Below are 23,363 nucleotides of genomic sequence, written 5' to 3' on the forward strand. Positions count from 1 at the left end.
GAAAGTATTTTCTAATTATTAAACCTCTCATTATTTCGGTAGATAATAGAGTGAAGCAGAGAGAATCCTGGATGAGGAATGAGAAGTCTTGGGTTATCTTTAATTGTCGCTGTAGTGACCTCCACCATGTCACATTTAACCTTTACACGCTGCCAGGTGGGAGAACTGGACCAGTGGCCTCTAGGAGCTCTTTTGGCGCTAACATGATCTGGTTGACTGGCAACACTCAGCATCCTCCTTTAGCTCACCCGTGGGAGGAAGAGTTGCTTCCTTTTCCAGTACTTTCGTTAATGTCGCCTTTTTGTGAGAAACCCGCCTTTTCTTGGGCAATCTGGTGGACCTCCTTTGCACAAGGGCCTAGCTCTCCCCCACCTCCACCAATGGAAGTATAGATCCCACACTACAGCAGCGCATATGCAGGGCTCATCCTTGATGGAGATTCTCTCCCCAGGCTACTGGCAGGAGCAGGATTTGGAGCTGGGAACTCTGGCTCCACTCGACGAGGCCATCAGCTCCACACTCTGGAGCACGCCTGACATGCTGGTCAGTCAAGGTGAGAATCCAGGCCTCCTCATCTCAGTGTCTCTTGGTGCCCACAGCCATCCTCATATCACCTCCCACTCATGTGGCCTTCACCCCGTGTTCTCCTCCTCTACTTCCCATCTGACATTGTAGTTCTTAGTTCTACACCAACATCTCTAGCACTTGCTCCTTCTTCCTTTATAGCACAGAGACCTCTGTATCCCCTACACTTTTTTTCTAAAAAGTGGAATGATTTCAGGAGGAGTGTATTGCTTAGAATAAAGAGGTCTGGAAGACATAGTCACAGTGGAAATTTTCATAAGGAACCAGGGACAATGGAATTGCTAGTCAAAAATTGATATATAGCTAGCAGTAAATGAAAGGCTTCCCAAATCTTTCATTGAGATAGTTAAGGAATATACCACTCCCAAATTTACCCAGCCAGCTCCATCTATGGGTCATTAATCTCATAGTCATAGTTTTAATTCTAATTAGATGATTACTTGAGGGGCATTCCAATGACATAAGCAACTGCATTGAGTGTCAGAAGAACAAAGTTCTAGTCCTAACTGGAATCATTGATAAGTAGAATGAGCTTAGGCCCTCACAGCACCTCCATTGTCTCATTGTCTACATGTAAAATGAGGGAATTGGATTCCATGATCCCTAAGATGCCTTTCAGTTCTAATTCAGATTCTAAACCCTGAAACTAGTGGCCAGGCTCGGTCCTTCAGTGTGGAGACAGCTATCCCGAAGCCCTGAGAGCAACTTCAGCACTTCTCTACCGGGAGCACTCACGGTAGTTGGAGCTGGAGGGAGCACTCACGGTAGTTGGAGCTGGAGTTGTGGGGACCAAGGAAGAAAGGAATAGCAGACAGGGAAGGGGTATGGTCGGTGCCATGGGGAGCATAGGGATTGTCTGAGTTACTCCATTAGGAAACCTAGGAATTGTGTTTCTTGGCCTATTCAGAGGAGAGTCATGCTGGCTAAGTAATGTCGCACCATAGAAGAAATACCGTAGATGTTTCCGAATCAGCTGGGAGGTGTTTATTTTAGTTCTGTGAAGGTCAGCGCTATTGGGTCACAGAGTCAGTCCTGAGGAGGAGGGAATCAATCATGGGAACCAGAGACAATGCTGCGGGGAGAATGGAGCAATGCTACTGGGAGGAGGAGCAAGGGTCAGGCAGCCCCAGGGGCTCACAGTTGACGCCTGACTAGAAGACATATTTGGGATTCCACTGGCTCATCCATATGATATCTGATTCGTCCTTTTTTGTTTGTGTGTTTAACATGACTAGGAAGAGAGGAATTAGAAAACATCTTTCCATCACATCGAAGGGAAAACTAGTCCTCTAACACCGGGATGGTGATGGGTTTGTGTGTTGGGAAGCGGATAGCACACACACTGAAGAAATATGTTAAGGGAGCAGCTATTGTTGGAGGAACTGAAAAGTTGGCGTCAAATGTTTCCGTTTTTTAAAGCTGTTTTGTTTGTTTGGGTTGAAGTTGTATCAGCTACCGCTTATGTAAGTGAACGTGTTCGCTTTTAGTTTGGGGATTGTTAGTCACAGTTGCTTCTCCTGTTCTTGCTTCTATAGGCAGGTGGTGGCAGGAAAGTGACACATAGGATGACATATACATCTGTGAATGTATAGACTCTTCAAAGGTGAATGATAGACCTCTATCAGGAAAGCCACACGTGGAGTGGCATGGGTAGATTTGGGGGGCTCTTACTCCTCCAAGTGTGTGTGGCCATGTCAGTTTATTAAGCAAACATTCAACAAGTAACTGTTGTCCTGTGCATTCCAAACAAGGAAATAAGGTCCCCCCGCCACCACCTCTGTTTCTTTCCCCTGTTCTTCCTCCGTGATGCCTTAAGAGACGGAGATCTGGACCTTGGCTGGTCTGAATGAGACTTTGGCCCAGAAATGGGTGGAGGGACTTGGGCTTGCTCCGGAAACTAACCCTCTTCTACTCCTGCAGACAGTCAGCCCTGGACATCCGATGAGACAGTGGTGGCTGGCGGCACCGTGGTGCTCAAGTGTCAAGTGAAAGACCATGAGGACTCATCCCTGCAGTGGTCTAACCCTGCTCAGCAGACTCTTTACTTTGGGGAGAAGAGAGGTAGAGCTGTCTCTCTCTGTGGGGACCGTGGGCTGGGGAAGGGGATTGCAGCACCGAAGGGAAAGGTCCCTGTAGCCCAGAGGCTGAGACAGGTGAAGGTATGGCTATTTGAAGAAACAACAAGCCATGGGCCCCCTGGCTGGTTTCAGAGAAACTTCGTTATCACAGCTCTGACCTGGGCCATTCATGGTCTTAAGGGGGCCTGGGTGGACTTTACCCCAAAGGAGCAGGAAGAGACAGCCTAATCTAAGTGTTGAGCTGTGAGTCTCACATGGAAGCCCTCGAGATCCAACATCCTTTTCTGAGTCTATCTGAGGCTACTGTGGCCGGTGGCCCAGGAAAATGACCTAAAGACTCTTGAAATGCGGGAGCAGGTTTTTCCCCCTGCCCCAAATCGCACTATACCCCTTCCCCCCAAACGCTGACCTGGGATGGGAGATAAACATGAAAGGTGCCAGTACAAGCCTCGCTTCCCACTCTCCCAATTCCCCGCTAGCCCTTCGAGATAATCGGATTCAGCTGGTGAAATCCACACCCCACGAGCTCAGCATCAGCATTAGCAACGTGGCCCTGGCGGACGAGGGCGAGTACACCTGCTCCATCTTCACGATGCCCGTGAGAACTGCCAAGTCCCTCATCACTGTGCTGGGTGAGGCTCCCCAACCCCAGGGTCACTGCCGCATGCTCTGTGCCAACAAACCTCTCTAGGTGGGTCCCCAAAGGAGTCTAGAGCCGGGCAAGGCTCCGAGCCTTTTGGAAAAGTTCAGCCCACGTTCCCTTTGCAATGGAACAAAACGGAAAGAGCACTGACTTCTAATCATTTCTCCTCTACTTACCATTTGCTCTGGGACAAGCCTCTTAATCCCTCTGAGCCTGAACTTCCTAACCTGTAACAGACGGATGCCGATGTCTGTTCCACCTGCCTCCCGAGACTATGTGAGGGATACATGGGAAGCGCATGCAGTGTATGCTTATAATGTCCAGGTTGAATACCGCAGTTGCTCACATGCTCTCGTCCTATATTTTATCCTATACTTCAATTCCCTTCTTGTTTCCCTGAGCGTCATACTACTTCTGTGGCCACCCCGTTGTCCTCTGGGTTGTCAGGTCACATAGCATGCCTTAGGTGTGGTGTATCTCCATACTACCAGCCTCCTTCCCAACCCCCCCTCCCCGCCCAGATCTTTCTTCCTGGTCCTTAGGTAGGAGATCAAAGAGAAAGATAACTAGTTTTCTACCCATCATAAACCACAGTAGGATTGAGGTATCCCCTCCCTAGAGAGGCCATCTCAGCAGGGAGAGCCAAGTATAACCTCATGGCTGCCCCTTCACCTCTTGCCCATCCCCTGTGCATGGTAGGAATCCCACAGAAGCCCATAATCACCGGCTACAAGTCACCGTTACGGGAAGATGATACACTCACCCTACACTGCCAGTCTTCTGGGAGCAAACCCGCCGCTCAGCTCACCTGGCGGAAGGGTGAGCAAGAGCTCCATGGTAAGTCCCTCCTGCCTTGGGGTTACAGTGGGAGGTGTGCTGGGAGGCAGAGAGAATGAGAGAGGGAGGGGTACATGTCTGTATGTCTGTGTGCACACAAAGCATGATTGCAAAAGGAAAAAACGGGAATGACAGATATTCTGTGTACACTCATGGGTGTATGTGTGTACATAGCCATTTCACAACTTCCTAAGTTTGTCAAAGTTGAAACTCACCATCTGTATGTCTACATTGGGCCCACACACTATCTGTGTGTTAGGGCTCACTCTGTTTCTGTGTGTGTGTGTGTGTATCTGTTTCTCTACTCTAGGAGAACCAACCCGAATACAGGAGGACTCCAATGGTAAAACCTTCACCGTGAGCAGCTCAGTGACGTTCCAGGTTACTCAGCACGATGACGGGGCCGACATCACATGCTCTGTGAACCATGAATCTCTAAACGGAGCTGACAGATCCACCTCTCAACGCATTGAAGTTTTATGTATGTCATGGGCTTATGGGTGAAGACAAATCAGGTATGAGATGGGGTGTGGGGAAAAGGAAAGTGGTGGTGGCTGTACGTGAAGAAATAGGCACAGAGAACTGAGTAGGTGAAAACAAAATGAGACAGGAGGTGGTAGGATAGGCCAAGGGTTAGCAAACTAGTTCTTCAAGGCCCCAGCAGCAAACATTTTAGGCTTTGGGGGTCATATGGTCTCTCTCTCAACTACTCTGCTGTTTTTGCAGGAAAGTAGCAAAGATAATATGTAAACAAACAAACAAGCCTAGCTGTGTTCCAACAACATTTATTTACAAAACCATGTAGCTGGCAGGATTGGACCCAATGGGTAAGCTTGCCCAGCCCTGGAGTAGGCCAGGATGATGCAACCAGCATGTAAGCTGTCGTGCTAACTATAGCAAGTCAGGAATCAGAAGATGTGCGTTCTAGTCTGCTCTCTGCTACTTATGAGCCATGTGATGCTAAGAAAATTGCTTCACCTCCCTGAGCTCAATTCTTTACTTGCTAAATGAGAAGATGAATGTGGGGATTACTGAGGCTTCTTCTTGATCTAGCTTTTGATGGTTTCAAGAAAATGCAGGCGGTAGGAAACACAATCTCTCCGGCATCATTATTCCCAGGTCTTTTCCTATGTCTTCCTCTATCTACCACAACTCTTTGACTTTTCCTGGGATTCTGACCCAACATGTCCACGATCACCGTCACTACTCTTAACCTTTCCCAGGATCCTCCTCCCTCCTCCCTCCGTGGACTCTGCCTTGAGGATGGACAGCAAACTTCCCTCCTCACTTGAGGAAATTTGGACATTTTCAAAAAGAGCTTTTCCAAGTGGAGGAACCAAGGGGGAAGGAAAATAAAGTCCAAAGCTGGAAGATGAAGAGTTGTAAAATAATGTATTTTTTTTTCTAATTCATCTAAAGGCTGGGTGTTTTTCCAAAATAATTAAAACCCTTAATCTCTTTCTTGTGGGAGATACAGGCCTAACTTGAGGGCTATTTAAGTCAATTGCTAAACTTGTTGCTGAAACTTGAACATGAGGTAGGTCTGGGGTCGCATCACTTCCCATTTAGCAGACTCTCAATTTGGAAGCTGACGACCCGGATTCTGGCTGGGGTGCCTCTACTTCTGTGTTATTTTCACCAAAGCATGTCGTCTCTTAGTGGCTCCTGCTTACGCCACTGAACTTTCTTGAGGATAAATGAAATAATATCTAAAGAAATGCTTTGTAAACTTGAGTTCTATATTGCTGTAATTTGTTTCTCTGATTGGTCATTCTGAAGTTGGGCTTGTTCCTCTGAGCCTGGGCCCAGGCCAGGGCTAAGGAAGCTCTCCCCTGTCGGAGTCCCACAGACTTCTGTTAGGTCCCGGCCATCTGGCAAGGACTCTCCAGGGAGCTTTGTGGCTCACCTGTGATCGGCGGTCAGTCGACAAATGCTGTACTCCAGGCACGATGCTGGAGGTTTCTGCGGGGCCTGCTTCTCTTGTCCTGTTTGATTTGACTGAAACACGTTCATTAACTGGTTAGGTTTGGTTCTGTCTTAGGGGCAGCTCGGCCTCTTTACCTGTTCTTCTAAGCCAGCGTCTGGTTGGACTGTTCTCCGCAGCCATCTGGACCGAGCCTCCTCAGCAGCCCTTCGGTGTCAGAGGCAGATGCCACCATTCCTTTGCAGAGCCCGTCTCTATTGTGTCGGTCCCTTTTTGCAGCCAAAATATGCCCCCATCTCTTGCTGCTTCAAAGCTCTCACTTCATGTTCGGACAGACCGTTAAAAATTATGTTTTGTTTTCTTCAACTGCTTTAAGTTCCCCTACAGAACAGAGAGGATTGAGAGGTTGTGAGCTCAATAGTCAAGTTCAAGTGTATTTGTTCTGTCACAACTATGCATTAAGTTCCACTGATGCGCTGGGCAGTGTGCGAGGCACAGATGCACCGGCGGCATGCCTCCTCAGCTCTCGGTCAGACATGTGTTGGGTCCTCACCAAGGACAGACCCCCCAGCACCCTACCTCTACCAGGCGGCCGCACCAGTCCCTCCCACATTCAATGGCAATAGCGCGCTCTGCTCACAGGACGCAGGGGGAGCCAGGCCTCGGTTCACGGCCGCGTGGCCTCCCGAGGCATCAGGGGTGGGAGCTGTGGTGTGTGACAGGATGCTCTGGAGATCAAGGCGGTCTCCTGAACCCTGTGGGAGTTTTGCATTGACACCATCTCCTTCTCCACAGACTCACCGAAGGCGGAGATCCGGCCAGACCCTCCACATCCCCGCGAGGGCCAGAAGCTGTTGCTGCGCTGCGAGGGGCGAGGCAATCCCGTGTAAGAGGGGTCCTTTCCTGGCCGCCAGTACAGCTCCACACTCTCAGATGGACATCTTCACATACCGTCTTCCCGTCGCCTCCGTACTGTCCGAGCCTCTCATTTTCCCTGACGCTAACGGCCATCCTCTGTTTCCACTGCAAAGTCACAGAAGTGGGGAGGGGCCCCTCCCTGGTTCCCATAAGGAACCCCAAGAGGTCACCCTCCCCCTGCCTCTGAGCAGCTCAGCGTCTCTGGCCCCTATAACCTCTCGAGCTTCCATCCAATAGCCCCTGACTTCCCTGGTCCGTTATTTCTGTTTCCCTTTAACTCCCTGACCCGTTCTCTTCTGAACTCTCACCAGCCCCCAGCAGTACCTCTGGGAGAAGGATGGTAGCGTGCCACCCCTGAAGAACACCCAGGAGAATGCCCTGATCTTCCCTTTCCTCAACAAGAGCGACAGCGGCACCTACCACTGCACGGCCATCAGCAACCTGGGCAGCTCCAAGGCTCACTACACTCTCAACGTGCACGGTGAGCCCGCCTCCATTCCCCTCCCGCATCCCTCTTCTCCCCTTCTCTGTCCATCCAGCACGCTCATCTATCTGTCACCCGAGAGCACCTCGGATGGTGCTTTGGAGTGGACTAAAGGGACAACAGCCCCCCCAGTGAGGGTCTGAAGACTCAACTTCAGATCCACCCTGACATGTGCAATAAGGAAAGACCAACCGGATGGAGGGGTCTCTCAGGCCTTCGTTTAGCCATGATGACTCAAGGGACACCATCCTCCAGCCCCCGCACTCACCTGGCAGCAGGAGTAGTCATCCTGTGTTCACCCCCAGGGCCTCTCACGGATGGCTATCGATGCCTGTCCCTTGGCAACAGGCTAGTCTCAGACTTGCTTTGTGACTGGGATGGAATGCGTACCCCTGCAGACCTGGGTCAAGGCCAGACGTGGAGATAAGTCTGTGCTCAGTTGAGAAATAGTCGGAATCTTTTCCCAGATACCACATCTAGAGGAACTAGGCGATGCTTCTCCTCTGACCTTCTTACCAAAGGTGCAACCTGAAAACCCAGGTCAGGAGAAGAGACGGGCTAACGCAGAATTCCCTTATGGAGAGTGGGGCAGGTGATTTTTTTAAAAAAATATGTTTTTATTGATTTCAGAGAGGAAGGGAGAGGGAGAAAGAGAGAGAGATAGAAACATCAACGATGAGAGAGAACCATTGATTGGCTGCCTGCTGCATGCTCCCTACTGGGGATGGAGCCCGCAACCCGGGCCTGTGCCCTGACTGGGAATCGAACCCTGACCTCCTGGTTCATAGGTTGATGCTCAACCACCGAGCCATGCTGCCGGGCTAGGCAGGAGATTTTTTTTGCAGAACCCAATAGCAGTGGAGTGGGGTCGTGCCAAGAAGTCTTAGAAGCCTGTCCTGAGAATAGGGAAATGCACTGTCAGGGGAACATCGAGGCTCCCTTGAGTGAAACATCCATTAAAGCCGGCCTGATCAAGCCTGAGGAGACAAAGTAGGAAAGAGAAAATATATAATAAGGAGTCAATGAGGCATCAAGACAAGCTGAGTCGGTGGAAAAACAGCAGTTCTCCCACGGACGGGCTCCCAGGGACAAGGGACCTGAGTGTCTGGCTGGGGCGGATCTGACCCCAGGGCAGACCTCAGCATGTGGGGACGGCTCAGAACAAACAGGGCCAGAAGCCTGGAGCAAGGGCGGGCACTGAGGGTCGGTATCCACCCCCGTATCTCCGCAGACAAGCTGTATGGTGATTGGCAGCCAGAGCAAGATCTTGAGCCCTGTGATTGGCCTCTTGCTGGTCCTCTGTGCCCTGTGCTGGAAAGTGAGTCTTGTTTAAACTGCTTCCAGTGCTGACCCCTGATGGCAGGATGAGTTACTGCACCTTCTTGCAGGAATAGCCTAGCAGAATTGACTCCACCTGCCTGGAATGAAATTAAACAGTCGTTCCACCGAGAGACACGGAGGCCTGTCGTGGATGACCCAGAAGGTCATGTTGCTATGGGAACCTGTTTGTCTAGGGAATTTCCGTTTCCCTAATCGCTAGAAAAATTACCCAGGACTTGTTTTTAATGTGGACTGTGCCCTACGTCCTCCCCAGGAGGAGGGCAGTGGGTACCTTCATGCTGCTTCCTGTCACTCACACCATCACACGCCCCCATCCTATCCGGGAGCCCCAGGGTCATCCTCCCCTTCCCTCCCGAGTGGAACATGAAAAACCAGAGCACAAACGTTTTCTTTTTAAATAAGGCGTAAGCAGGCAAGGCGCTTAAAGCCGGCCTGATCAAGGCCGAGGAGACGAGATGGCGGAGACAAAATAACAGAATAAGGAGTCAATGAGGCATCGAGACTCAAGCTGAGTCTGTGGAAAAACAGCAGTTCTCCCATGGGTGGGCGTCACATCGATGCTGAGGGTCATTTTGGACGCATCAGCACTGCATCCTGGGGCTGGGCCCTGTCTTCCCGGGCATTTGGGACTCTGCCCTGGCAGGTGCTGCCCTTGGCATGCCTGGCCCCTCTGTGCGGTGGGCATCGATCCTCCGCGGACGCTGCTACGGAGGACAGGTTCGCTGTCCGGTGGCAGAGACATCGGCCATCCTGGGAGGCATCACGGCGGGACTTCGTAACGGAAATCTTCAACTTCCCACAAGCCTCTGCGGGGTGGGAAGTGAACATGCAGTCGCAGGCCCTCCTGATGAGACGTGCTGGAGGGCTGGGTTTTGCTGGAACTCAAACTTCGCCGAGGGGAGCTCTGGTCTTCAGGGCAGGGGGGCGCAGCATCTCATTTTTAAGGTGTATCTTACATAAGTGCCCAGTTCTGGGGCCCATCAGTCTTTCACTGCTCCTTCTCTGTCTGATCTCAGGGCAAAGGAGTCACAGGTTGAGAAGCCCCCTGCGGAGAATCCATCTCAGAATATCAAGCGGACAGAAGCATACGAGGGATGGAGGATAGGGAAGGAATACTCTGAAAGCCCAGAGATTAGAAGAAAGAAATATAGAAACAGAGGCAGACAGGGAGAGAGGGAGAGAGTTCAAGAGATGACCTAAACATGAAAGTGATGAACTTGGACTTTGTTAAGGTCCAACCTCAGGGCCATGAATTCGACTTAAAGGGTTAATTGGAGGAGATGTATCTATTGATGCACGAGCACATTAATGCTTGCAAACGTTGCTATGTCCCACACACTGTGTGAGAAACGTGGTAAGGCCCAGCCCCCTTGCTGAGCGACGCCACTCCAGCCACTGCATTCTCCCAGGTCAGCCTGTGTTCTCTGCTGGGTGAGGCTCCCTGTGGCCCGGCCGGAGATGCTGGAATACTGGGTTTCTCAGGCCTGACCGTGTGCATTGCCCCTTCTCTCCAGACCCCAGTCCGGTGCCCTCGGCCTCCAGCACCTACCACGCCATCATTGGCGGGATCGTGGCGTTCATTGTCTTTCTGCTGCTCATCCTCTTCATCTTCATCGGCCACTACTTGATTCGGCACAAAGGTCAGCTGTGAGGGAAGGATGAGGAGAGGTGGGCGCGGGGAGGGAGGCGGGTCGGCTCTGGGAGGTAGGCGGGAGCTGGCTGCAGGGAGGGCCTTCGGGGACCCGGCAGCCCCTCTGAGGTTTGAAGAAGAAGAACGCAGGCACCTCGGTAGTGATGGAGCCCCCAGGCCCCTCAGTGCAGCCTCACTGCTTTCATCAGCCACAGAATCAAACCTTCCCACTCAGCCAGCTGCTGCTCCCACGCTGCTCCGCCACCAGGGCTCTCGCCTCCAGCAGGGAACTGCACAGCTCTGCCTCTTCTTGCCATCTCTTGACACTTTCCTGACTTTCTGTCTGGCCTCATTTTCCCTGACCTTCGGCCTCATTTTCCCTGACCTTCGACCTCCTTGCCCCTGGTCTCCACAATGTCTTGTTTCTTTCTTCCTCTCTCCTATACGCACGCCATCTCGCTACCCTCTCTTCACGTGCCTTCCTCTCAGATGTTCCCCTAGTAACTTCTAGCTGCAGCCAGACTACCCGACTGATCAGGTGCTGGCCAGCTCTCTACTGCATTACACAAGGAACCGACATGCCAGTTTCCCTTAGCACCGCCTTACACACAGAGACACACACAAGCACACGCATGTACACACACACACACACACACACGTAAATATGTACGAGGGCATGCATGTCTACACACAGGCCTGCAGGCACACCAGACATACACAGAGAGACACATGCATATGTGCTCATATACACATGCATGTGCATGCATATATACACATAGACATGCACTGTACATGCATACGTAGACACACATACAGACACAAGCACATCTGCACACACACGCTGTTACTTTTTTGCCAGTATTATTGGGATTCTCTATTTAAAGGCAGCACTCATGAATTCGTAGGGGTGTGGTCGGGTGAGGGGTGTTGGCAGCAAAGTGCACGTTGGGTCTGATGGGAGGAATGAAGCTCTGGCCAGGAGCAGGCATGGATGGGCGGGTGGGAGCGTGGGCCAGGGGCGTCAGAGGTTTGGAAGCTGCTCCTGGAAGAGGAGCCTCTGTGCCCCCCCAGGAACCTACCTGACACATGAAGCAAAAGGCTCCGACGATGCGCCAGACGCGGACACAGCCATCATCAACGCGGAAGGCGGGCAGTCGGGCGGGGACGACAAGAAGGAGTATTTCATCTAGGGGCCCGCTCCCCTGCGCCCCTGCAGGGACCCCACGGGCACATCTGGGGCCGTAACCACCTCGGACTTGTACAGAGCAACCCCGGGGCCGCCCTCCCGCTTGCTCCCCAGCCCCCACCCCTGTACAGAATGTCTGCTTTGGGTGCGGTTTTGTACTCGGTTTGGAATGGGGAGGGGAGGGGGGGAGGGAGGGCTGCCCTTGGCCCTTTCCTTGGCTTCTCTGCATTTGGGTTATTATTATTTTTGTAACAATCCCAAATCAAACCTGTCTCCAGGCTCGGGGGGCCGGGCCCGGGGAGAGAGGAGCAAAGGCCCTGGAGCTGGAGGAGGAGGAGGAGGAGGGGGAAGAGGTCAGGACAGGACAGGAGCAGGACTGGTGTATGGGGGGGCGGGGGTGGGGGCCTCGTGCCAGCCCTCCGTCCTCTGCGCAGAGCAGCTGCTGCCTGGACTTCTCTGGGACGAGGAGGTTGTGAGCAGAGCCAGAGGGGGACAGACCGTGCCTCCCTGCTCCCCCTCTTCCACGTCCCTGGGGTTCCTGAGGAGGGGACCTGCAGATGGCAGGCAGCCACGCAGGGACCCAGGGTGTCCACATGAGGAGGACGTGGTCCCCGCCAGGAGGGATGGATTTGGAGAGGCAGGATGTCGCGATGGCCCACCTACCCTTGTCCCCCTGGATGTATGAAGCCAGGCCCTTTACACAGGAGCTGCCCTTGGGGGTCGCAGGGCAAGGCGGCCCCTCGTTGCTCCAGCAGCCGTGGAGAGGCCTCTGTCTGCTCCCCTGCCCAGGGGCCCTCACTCACCGAGCCCTGGACTGTTGCTGGGCAACCACTCCTCTTATGGCATTGTTTACCACCTCCTCCTCCTGCCCCGTGCCCCTGCCCCTCCAATTCCTCCGCTGTCCCTCAGCCCTCCCCCCTTCCCAGCAGCCAGGCAGATATAACCACAAGAACACTAAAAGGAGCTTCACTGCGCTGAGCTGTTTCCTGCCCCAACAAAGCAGATAATGTGAACTTTGTGAGTGTGTGGACGTGTGTGTTGTGTGCACATCTGTGTGTGAGAGAGGCAGCGAGCGGTCCTCGCAGGTGGCGGCCGTGGAACCCGTGAAGGAGGGCCTTGGAGGAGAGGGCTCCTAGCCAGCGGGGGGGCCTCCCCGGGAGGTGGTTTCATCCTGGCACCTCCATGCCACCCCCCCGGCCCCATCAGTCATGGAGAAAGCAGTCCCGGGATGTGTCCGTGCTCAGTTGTCCAGCGAGTCTCGCCCTAAAACACGGAGCGTCAGACCTCTGCCCGGCCTCCCTTCTCGGAGCTTTGGAGTCAGTGCCACACCTTGCGATGCACCCTCGGCCTCTCCCTGGCCCCGACCCTAGACGACCACTGGCACTTCTGGGCCCGGTGAGCCGAGGGCTGGAGAGAAACTTCCCTTCTTCCCACTCCACCCCTCCTTTTGATTTTCTGTCTTCCTCCGTGGCCTGAGCTGGTTGCCATAGAGATGAGTCGCTCAGGCTCCCGGCCCAGCCAGCCGCCCTGCCTCAGACCCAGGATGCCCCTGGGCACCGCTGTCACCCTCGTCAGGCATGTCCTCCCTGCTGACACCCAGGGGTGTGCACAGGGGGGGCCGCTGCACCCGCAGGCCTGCCCACCCCCCAGTGCAGGTAACACCGTGGCTTTTCCAGCAGCCGGTTGGGGCCCTGGGCGCACAGCAGCCCCCCAAGCCAAGGCTCTCCCCTCGCAGCAGCGGGCAGCCCGCGCCCCAGCCCCGGGCTCCTGTCTCCTAGCACCCGCTCCGGGGAAGTTGACTTTGCCTCTGAGGGAATCACTCTGTCCATATTATACAGAAGCCATATTTGTACGGGGAGTCGGGGAAGAGGGACCATTGTGTTTGTGTGTCTGTCTGGGGTGGGGGTGGGGCCGGGCGCAGGGAGGGGACCGTATATCTTTATAACCTTTCTAACTCTCCTATGCTAATCTCAGAGGGGCACCCTCAATATATCGGATCACCGTGTCGCTCGCTCGGCTGCCTCCTTCTTGCCGCTCTCGCTCCCGTGGGGATGCGTGTCTAAGGGCTGCTCGCCGGCATCCCCCCGCGCCCGGTATTTGCAGGGGTGGCGTGGCCTCGCCGGGCCCCTCTCCCAAGGGCATCTCTGTACGGAAACAATACAACTCTCCGAGGGAGAGAAGTGTGTTCACTCCCGCTGGCTGGGTCCTTGCTTTCCTGAGTGTCTGGGGCGGAGCATCCGACGGCTCCCCCTCCCTGTCTTCCCCCAGGCAGGATGGGAGGAGGTGGGGGTGACGGTGAACATGCCACCGACATCATTCCAGGATGGTTTCAACAGGTCCCCCAACTCGCCCCCGCCCCCATGGTAAACCTGGGCTAGTGTCCAGGGCGATGAGGGGATGGTCTTTGTAAGGCACCCGTTCTCTCGCCCCTGGGCTTCCCTACTCCACCTGCAGAGCCCCGTGGGCATGGGATGGAGGTCCCTGGCAGGACTGGAGTTGAAACACCACATGCCTCCCTGCACCAACGAAACAGTGTCGCCTAAGCAGCCCCTCTTCCTCCCCATTCGGACCCAGACACGCCATCACTCATCTCTTCCGCTGTCCAGCCTAAGCCTCCCTAATGAAGAAATAGATCGTGGGGGCGGAGGGGGCGAATCAGCAGAGACCCTGGGAAAGCTCCTGGGGGACAGGGGTTGCCTAAGAGCCAGCGTGTGTCGCTTAGGGGACCCTTCCCGGGAGAAACTGTCGCCATCTGGAGAGAAAGGGCCTCTCCCACACGAGGAACTTGACACCGGGCTGAGGTCGGGGAGAAACTCTGTCGCCATCTGGAGAGAAAGGGCCTCTCCCCACACGAGGAACTTGACACCGGGCTGAGGTCGCCGCTGGTGCAGCAGCCGCACAGCCTCTGTGTCCCCCACGGACACGAACAGAGGTTCCCCCAGAGGCCACAGGCCCCTTGAAAAGACGCTGTCCCATTGTCCCCAGAGCCTGTCTACCTTTCAGACCACATGTCCTGCTTGTTCTGGAAGGTGCCTTCACTGTACCCAGAGGTGATGAGGCGCATGCCCAGTCACGCCCTGCAGTAGCTTCAGTAGGCAGGCCTCCCCCTCCCACAGTGAAACCCCCAGATCCAGACACCTGCGTCAGGCATGTGCACAGGTACACGGCACATGCCACCCACAGGTACACGGCACACGCCACCCCACAGGTAAATGAGCCCTTCTCACTCCCGGACTCCTACACAGAGAGCCCAGCCCCGCACCACGAGCACTCCTCACAAGCGCGTGGCTTCTGCACCATCTTTCACTTTCACTGGCTCAGGTTCAAGGGGTGGAGGAGCAGTGAGCCTCATCAGCTGCCTTTCCCTCCAACTTCCCAGCATGCCTCTTATCTCTGCCTCACACTTCACCCCTGGCCCCTCTTCCTTCCTTGAACCCAAGGAATCCTTCTTGCTGGAAAGCCCTTGGCTTCTCTGCCTCCCTTTCCACCTTCGGGAAAGTACCACCTTCTGGCCCCCACCTCCTTCCTCTTCCAAGTGCAGGACCCCGCCAGGGGGATCCGACCTCAAAACAGGAAGCCCAGGGCCCATGCCCTGTGTGGGCCTCAAGCGTAGACAGGCAGTGGGCGTGGGGTGAAGGCTTCCTGAGTGCCCCCACCCCGTGCCACCCAAGGGCCCTGCCCAGAACTGATGGCCTTCATTAGCCCGGCGCTTATCTTGGAACCACAGCAGGTGACAGAGCTGCCCAGCCTCCCTCTCAGCCTGCGTGAGCCCAGCAGTGTCATGGGGAACTGCCTGCACCCGGTGAGTGTGGGGCGGAACCACAACTCTGCCCCTCCTACCCCTCTGTTTTCCTCCCTGTCTTTTTCGTTCTTTCCTTCCCTCCTCATCTCATATCCCTTCCCTCGTCTCCCCTCTCTTCTTACCTCCTGACTCTAGGTCCCTATGTTTTTCCTCCTCATTTGTCTTTCAATCAGTACCATCCAGGCCCCTGGCTGCTCTCCCTGGGACTCCCCTCCCCTCCAGTCCTGCCCCTGCCCGGCCCTGGCTGACCCATGACTCTGCCTCTGCAGGCTCCCCAGTCTCCACTGCGATGTCCTTTCCCACCAGCCCCACTGCATCCCCACTCCCACCCCGTGTTCTCCACCCCAGGCACCCCTCTGTCTCCCTCCCTCCCCTGGCCTCTCATTCCCCAGAGACCAGCGGGGTAACTAGATGTGTGATTGTCCCTCCGGGGACCCTCCAGGTGGACTCCTCCACTGACAACAGTTCGAGTAGCTTTTCCTTTGATTCTGATGAGTGGAATTATTCTGAGACCTATGACTACTCTGGAATGGACGCAGCTGCCCCCTGCCGCTCCTGCAGCCTGCTGGACGAGTCCTCACTGCCTTTCTACGTCCTCGCCAGCGTCCTGGGCATCCTGACCAGTGTGGCTGTCCTCTTCGCTCTGCTCAGACCCCTCTTTCACCGGCAGCTCTGGCCTGGCCATCAGCTCCTCCTCACACAGTTAGCCGTGGGCAGCGCCCTCTCCAGCATCGTGGTGCCCATCCTGGCACCAGGGCTCCGTGGTGCCCACAACACCTACATGTGCCACCTGGCCCACTTCGTCTGGTATGGCTCAGCTTTTGCCCAAGCTTTGCTGATAGGCTGCCATGCCTGCCTGGGTCCCAAACTGGGTGCAGGCCCGGTCCCACGCCTCATCCTGGGGCTCACTGTGGGCCTTTGGGGACTGGCCATCCTGCTGGCGCTGCCCATCACCCTGGCCAGTGACACCTCCAGTGGATTCTGCTCCTTGTCACCTGGCCAGGGCGTTTTGAAGTTTCTGCACGCTGCCAGCTGTTTTGCCATCTTTGTCTTGTTGCCACTGGGTTTATTGGGAGCCAAGGGGGTGAAAAGGGCTTTGGGCAGGGGGCCGTGTCCCTGGGTTGACGTGTTGTGGCTCTGGTTCATTTTCTGGTGGCTTCACGGAGTGCTGTGGGGGTTGGACTTACTAGTGAGGTCCAGGTTCCTGGTGCTGTCGTCCTGCCCGACCCAGCAGGCGCTGGACCTGCTGCTGCACCTGGCAGAGGCGCTGGCCATCCTGCACTGCGTGGCCGTGCCCCTGCTCCTGGCCTTCTTCTGCCAGCGGGTGACTCGCACGGCTGTGCCCTCCTTGGCCCTCCCAGCAAGACAGTCCTCTCCTCCGGACGCCCTGGGAGGGAAATCTTAGCTCCCTTCCCACCTGCCAACCTGAATTAAAGTCCGCGCTGCTTTTATGAAGCTGGTGGTCTCTTACTTTGTCTGGAGACGTCGAGGAGAGGCAGGAAAATGGAGAGAGAGACCGAGATCGATTGATTGCACGCCAGATTGCCCTGCTGGCTGCGGCTGCTCTGCCTGGCTTGGGGAGTAAGTGGGGGATGTACCAACATCCTCGGGGCACACAGGTGTTTTCTCCAGGTGGGAGGTCACTGCCATCTCTTCCCAGGGGGAAGGGAAAGGGGACCGGAATAGGAGGGGAGCAGCTAAACCTGAAACACCAGAAGAGATGGCTTAGCAGGTCAGGAAAGAAGAGAAACTGCTACAGAGAGCACATGAAAGACAAATAGAAACCAGAGACAGCAAAGCAGAGATGAGCCCACAGCCCGACTCCCCCTCCCTGGCTGGCCTGTTCCGCCGTCCTCAGTCCTCCGTGCCTTTTGTCTCCCTGACACCTGTTGGCTTTGTTTAGAGATCAGAGTGGTGGTGGGAAAGGTGGTGAGAAGCTTCCTGGAACCTCACAGAGTCCAGGGGACATATCAAGATAATTCTGGAAGCCACTACCTAGAAGTCATTCTTGTGAGGTTGGTTCCTCAGCATGACCTTCATCCTCATGTGTGTGAGCATGTACACCTGCCTGTCTCCATCTGTTAAAGCTCACATCCATGTTAGATGCATACATATAATACTATGTTGACATGTCTGCTTACCTCCCGTTAGTGTGGGAATTGCAAACACCCGTGTGTGTGTGTGTGTGTGTGTGTGTGTCTGTGTGTGTTCTCACCTACCTCAGCCCCCGCTCTCCCCCGCCCCCACTTCATTCTGCTCTCCATCCCTGTTCTCAGGACATGGAATCGGGAATTATGACACACTTTCTACACATATGTTTTCTTTACCCCAGTTTCTGTGCCTAATCTTTTCTGCAGAGGTTGCATGCAGGGAACTAAGAGTCAAGAAGTGGTGCAACATGAGGAACTTAAAGGGTTAGGGGCCTGACCTGATTCATTTCTGCTTAGAATGCCCCAAACTCCTCTTTCAAACCCCAGCTCTTGGAATAAGCCTTTTCTCCCACACAAATCTTTTCTTCCATCTCTCACACTATCCCTTGCCCTGGGTACCTCTTCCTTAAATGTCCCCCTGATTTTCTGGCTGCTAAGCTTGGTCCTGGAGGCTTTTTCTCCACCCTGTCTCAGCCACATTCAGGTGATGATTGGAAGAACAATGAAAGAGCCCCTCTACATAAGGGGAACGACTTATACTGCCACCAAAATTTCCCCCTCTACCCAAGATATCTCTCTCTCTCTCTCTCTCTCTCTCTCTCTGTTCCTCTCTTTAACTCAGTTAAAAGCTGGGGAAACTTGAGAGGGTGCCTTGCATTAGAATCCAGATGTGGTTTTTCCATTTTTCAAAGGTGAGCTATACCGGGCTCCTGCCCCACACCAACTGCCTGGCTCTGGGCTTGGAGAGACCTCGCCGAGGGCAGGAGAGGCAGAGAGGAGCTAGAGCATCCGAGGCGGACAGCGTGAGAGGCCCTGGGAAGTTTCCTGGGTGGGTGCGGTGACAAGCCCTCCAAAGCCCCCCACCTCCTGTCTCTTAGTGACTACTAGGTTAGCTGCTGCTTGGTGCATGCTAAGTGGAAAGGTAAGATGTAGGGACGGATGGAGATGCGGGAGACATTCCGAAAGAGAAAGGAAGGGGCAGGAAGTGAAGAAGAAAGATAGCTTGCAAAGCTGAATGATGTTAACACAGTTCCTGAGCGTGTTCCAGTCTTTTCTTTTTCTCTTATTTCCTTTTCAGCTTTCCTCATAGTTGCCCCTTCAACCTGTGACCCACCCGCTCAGTCCTACAGACATTGCCCAACCCCCTCCCACGGGGTAGAATGGCCTAGATATGGGGAAGGTGAGGGTGTCTGTGACTTGCTGACTCGCTCAGTATCAATCCCAGGCGAGGGAAACTTCATTGAAGACCATTGGCCTTGTCTTGTCTAACCCGGTTCAGGCCTCCAGTGAAAATCCCTCCTTGCTCAGTCCAACGAGCAAGAATCCCAGGTGATTCAGCCGCCTCCCATCCCTCCAAAGGAAAAGGGGACCTGAAAGCCTGCCACCTATCAGCCTCTCAGAGGTCAGGGCTGGTTAGAAACCCCTCCCTAAAGTTGCCTCCTCCCCATTCTGCCCCTGCCCACTTTGCCGGGCTGGTTAGAAACCCCTCCCTAAAGTTGCCTTTCTCTTCCTCTCTGAAATAAAAAAAAGTGACTTCCCTGACATCCAATGGGGTGTAGCCCCGACTTCCCCATGATTCCTCACCCACACACTGGGGACATTGTCAGTGTGGCCTTTATCGCACGCTGAAATTCTGTTTGTGCTTCATTTGCTTGTTTACCAGTTTGTTGCTCATCTACCACCTCCTCCCTCCACTGGAAAACAAGTGTAAGGGTACAAGAACTTGTGTAGTGACTGGAGCATAGTGAGAGTTCAGGAAACGTGCTGAGTATGGGAATTAATTAATCTTGTAGGAATCACACATGTTGCTCCACCCTAGACGGTTGAAAGTCTCGTGGAGAAGAGGAACACCTAGGCAAAGAATCAGTGCCGAGTCACTGCCCCCAAACAGCGCTCTCTCCCCAGGCCAGCCAATCATCTGGGGACCAACAAGACGGAAGGATTGTTCGTACCTGTTTTCTTAGAACCCTTAAGCCTTTAATCTTAGGGTTGGCAGGGACATCAGCTGTATGAGAGTTACTGGGCCTCCCGACTAAAGAAAAATCCTCTCCAAGAGACAAAATCCAGGCAGCAGGCTCCTGGGGGCACACAACGCCCGGGGGGTTGGGTGGGTGGTGGGGGGGTCGACCTGCATTTGCATCTTTAAGGAGAGAGACTTGTTTTCAGGGGAAGGTTGGAGATCACATTGGTGCCCACTGTTCATTTATCCCCAGCTCAGGCCCCTCCCAGAGGATTTAGGAACCGAGGAGCTTGTCCTCACCCCCTTCACCTCCCCCTTTTCCTTTCACCCCCCATCCCCCCAGCCTCACCATCACCTTCCTTCCGAAGCCACCCTCAGAGGAATCCTAATTGAAAACTTCACTGGGATTTTAAACCCAATTCATCGCCAACTCTAATTGCCAGGGATTTGCAAGAAAACCATTACAGACTATCTAATTATTCTGACATCAGCAGCCCTCTGTCTGGGCACACGGAGAATCGCAGTTTTAATTAACAATGCATCTTGCAGATGAATGTGACTGTTTAGGTTAATTAACAAGTTCAAGTCCTTCTAAATCATCTCTGCACATGGTCTCTGTGGTTTGGGCAGAAGGGCGTTTAAAAATAAGTTCCGCAGAAAGGCATGTTAGCTTTTATCTTTCCTGTAATTACTCGGGGAAAGGAAGAGGGAATCTCCAAGAGGGGGAACGGCACTTGGAGGCGGGTTTGGGGAATTTGGAGGCAGAGCCTTAGGGGGTTTTAGACTCCTGATGTCATGCTTCGATTCAGGATCGCTTTTAGGCATACTCGTATCAACGGGAGGGAAGGGGCCTTGTGATTTTCAAATACCTCTAATGCAGTGGTCGGCAAACTGCGGCTCCAGAGCCACATGCGGCTCTTTGGCCCCTTGAGTGTGTCTCTTCCACAAAACACTACATATGGGTGCGCGCGGACAGTGCAATTGAAACTTTCGTGGCCCATGCGCAGAAGTCGGTTTTCGGCCTGGGCGAGTCTGTTTTGAAGAAGTACTGTTGATATTTGGCTCTGTTGACTAATGAGTTTGCTGACCACTGAGCTAGACGAAACAAGTCACATTCTATAAAATGAGTAGCCTTTGTCGTGAAGGGCAACGAAAAGACGAAGGCACTGCTCCATATTTAACAAGAATGAAAAGACAACTAAATGCAATAAATTCATGGTCCTGTACTGAATCCTGGGGGGAAATTTACAAAGACATTATTAGGAAAATTGAAAAAATATAAATAGTAGATTAGATAAAACTATTGAATCAATGTTAAATGTCCCAAATTTGAAGACTGTACTGTAGTATGTAAGAAAATTCCCTATTCCTAGGAAATACTTAGGAAGCAATAAGAGATAGAGAGAAGTATGAAAGTATAGCCCTTCAAATGGTGCAGAAAATATAAAGAATACAGGCACACACAAATAGAAAGAACTCCCCTGCCCCCTTGCAGGTACTGTTTTCCTAAGCAGTTCACTGAATTAGGTGCTATTCACTTTGGGGGAGGAGGGATGATAAGTCTTGGGAAATATGATGAAGTTAGGAAGTCTCTCTTTAGGGAGATATAGTATTACACCCCACATTTGGCATTTGGGTCTTCCCTACTGTGCTCAGAGTTAGCCTGGGGCTTTTACGCTGCCTCTAGGACTTCCAGAACCAAGCATGGCTTCGTCTCCCCTTTGCTCACCAAGCTTGAGAGGCCCAGGGGCCTGAAGAACAGTCTGTTCTTTGAATGGGCAAAGCCTGTTTTCCTTCTAAGAGTCTTGGCACTGGACGTCTCGTCTATGTGGAATGCTCATTCCTGTGTTATTTACAGTGCTGCCCTTCTTGGGATCTCAGTGCAAATCACCTTCTTCAAAAGTGACCTTCCCTGCCCTAGCCGGTTTGGCTCAGTGGATAGAACATCAGCCTGCGGACTGAAAAGTCCCGGGTTCGATTCTGATCAAGGACACATGCCCGGTTTGCAGGTTCTATCCCCAGTGGGGAGCATGCCTCCTCCCCATTCTGCCCCTGCCCACTTTGCCTGGTCCCTTCAGGCCCTGCTGCTCCGTGTCATCATCTCGGCCAGCCGCGTTGAGAGAGCCCGGAAAGTCTAAAAGGACCTGACCTCAGCCGCTTCTCTAAGGCATCCCTCAGAGTCCTGGTACCCAGCCCACTTAACCCACTGCGCGCCAGCCAACACTTCAGCTTTCTCCTGAATCTTTTATGCAACCCTTCAGGAACACAGATCAATGAGTCTGTTTCTCTCCCTGGGGACCAACAAGACGGAAGGATTGTTCGTACACAACTTCTGGTGCGTGCACCTGCTTTGTGTGTCCACGTTTGGCCGGCTGGCGCGGGAGGACTTTGTCGTATTTCTTGACCCACACATTGGAGGAGCTTCCGGACACCGTGGGCTTTGGACAGTAGGAGCGGGGGTGGGGGTGGGAGTGGAGCTGAGAAGGGCTGTGGCTTTCCTCTAACCTGAGGAAAGGAGACTGCCCTCGAGTTCCAGCAGACAGTCAGCCATTGGTTCAGAGCCAACATTGGTGTCTGATCACCTCCCTAGATTTTATCAGCTCAGCCAGAGAAAGCCCACGCCCTCCTAGCGCCTAAAAGTCATTGTAGTCTCCAGGGTTGATGTTTCTTTTTCCTTATCACTTCTCCCTTCTCCTCAGTTCCAGCTTGGCACCCTGCCCCCTTCTCCACCTCCCGCCTTCCTGCAATCTCCTTTCTGTATGTAGTTCTGGGTAACCCTCTAAGGCACTTGGGGTTTAGAGCTCATTTCATTTAATGAATGTACGGAGTGCCTACGAAGTTCAAGACACTGTGAGTGAGAGGTACCTGCCCGCGTTCTTCCTTGGTTCTCAGAATTTCCCAGGCCTCTCCTTAGTAACCCTGAACATACCTGGATCCCAGGACCCAGTGAAAACCCACCAGCCCTGAGTCACCTGGATTTCCCAGCCCACTCCTTAGTAACCCTGAACATACCTGGATCCCAGGACCCAGTGAAAACCCACCAGCCCTGAGTCACCTGGATTTCCCAGCCCACTCCTTAGTAACCCTGAACATACCTGGATCCCAGGACCCAGTGAAAACCCACCAGCCCTGAGTCACCTGGATTTCCCAGCCCAGGCCTCGACCACACAGCAAAGACCCTTAGCACAGCGCAGAGCCCCTTGTAGGTGGTGGCCCTGCAGCGCTGGCACATGCTGGAATGTTCTCAGACATTCTTACAGGTGGGTGGGTGGGTGGGTTCTGAAAGCCAGGACAATGAGGCTGATTACCCTGAGGAGAAGCCAGGGGCGTGGGGCATTGGCAAAGAAAACTTTACAAATTAGTTGGCCCTTTTCTGTCTGTGGCCCGAGAAAGCAGGGAGGGAGAGGTGGACTCTGTTATCAGCCTGGAAGCTTCCAAGAATATGAGCCCATTTCTCCTTCTTCACATCCACTCCTTCAAAGCCCAGAGTGGGGTTGCTCATGCCACATCGTTGGAAAGCGCTGGGAATGTGGAAGGAGCCAACGGGCAGGAAGTTCACCGAGACAGCAAAAAGTGCAGAAATTAAATGACATTTAATAGGTTTAACGCAAAAAAATTTATTGCAAGGCAAAAGCAGGATGGAAGAAGCCTGACTCAACAGAAGTTCTCATGAAAAAAGAAGACAGAGGTTTCCTTTTTGGCCATGGGCTAAAGATGATTCAATAGCATGTGTGGTGGCCAAAAAGCGAATCAGACTCAAAGTGCATTAAGAGACACAGTGTACTAGTACAAGGACAGGGAAGTTGGGGGACACCAGAGCAAAGT

The 23,363-nt window shown here is 53.5% G+C and overlaps 2 protein-coding genes across 2 annotated transcripts; both read left to right on the top strand.

Annotated features, from left to right (window-relative positions):
• The first annotated feature begins 417 nt into the window (after window positions 1-417).
• CADM3 (cell adhesion molecule 3) lies at window positions 418-13,816 on the top strand. Its single transcript, XM_006774114.2, has 9 exons — window positions 418-553; window positions 2,506-2,646; window positions 3,143-3,295; window positions 4,006-4,143; window positions 4,454-4,624; window positions 6,863-6,953; window positions 7,297-7,466; window positions 10,325-10,450; window positions 11,512-13,816. Exons 1-9 carry the CDS (start codon window positions 433-435, stop codon window positions 11,628-11,630), a joined length of 1,230 nt encoding a protein of 409 aa, XP_006774177.2. The 5' UTR covers window positions 418-432; the 3' UTR covers window positions 11,631-13,816.
• Window positions 13,817-14,437: 621 nt separating this feature from the next.
• On the top strand, window positions 14,438-16,883 carry ACKR1 (atypical chemokine receptor 1 (Duffy blood group)). Its single transcript, XM_006774115.2, has 2 exons — window positions 14,438-15,428; window positions 15,871-16,883. Exons 1-2 carry the CDS (start codon window positions 15,315-15,317, stop codon window positions 16,831-16,833), a joined length of 1,077 nt encoding a protein of 358 aa, XP_006774178.1. The 5' UTR covers window positions 14,438-15,314; the 3' UTR covers window positions 16,834-16,883.
• The last annotated feature ends 6,480 nt before the right edge of the window (window positions 16,884-23,363 follow it).

Source organism: Myotis davidii, unplaced genomic scaffold, assembly GCF_000327345.1.
Source record: "Myotis davidii unplaced genomic scaffold, ASM32734v1 scaffold1708, whole genome shotgun sequence".
Taxonomy (NCBI): domain Eukaryota; kingdom Metazoa; phylum Chordata; class Mammalia; order Chiroptera; family Vespertilionidae; genus Myotis; species Myotis davidii.

Coding starts and splice junctions, on each gene's coding strand:
- CADM3 (XM_006774114.2), top strand. CDS start 433: ATGGAGATTCTCTCCCCAGGCTACTGGCAGGAGCAGGATTTGGAGCTG. Junction 7,467..10,324: donor CTACACTCTCAACGTGCACG/GTGAGCCCGCCT, acceptor CCTTCTCTCCAG/ACCCCAGTCCGGTGCCCTCG. Junction 10,451..11,511: donor CTACTTGATTCGGCACAAAG/GTCAGCTGTGAG, acceptor GTGCCCCCCCAG/GAACCTACCTGACACATGAA.
- ACKR1 (XM_006774115.2), top strand. CDS start 15,315: ATGGCCTTCATTAGCCCGGCGCTTATCTTGGAACCACAGCAGGTGACA. Junction 15,429..15,870: donor TGGGGAACTGCCTGCACCCG/GTGAGTGTGGGG, acceptor GGGACCCTCCAG/GTGGACTCCTCCACTGACAA.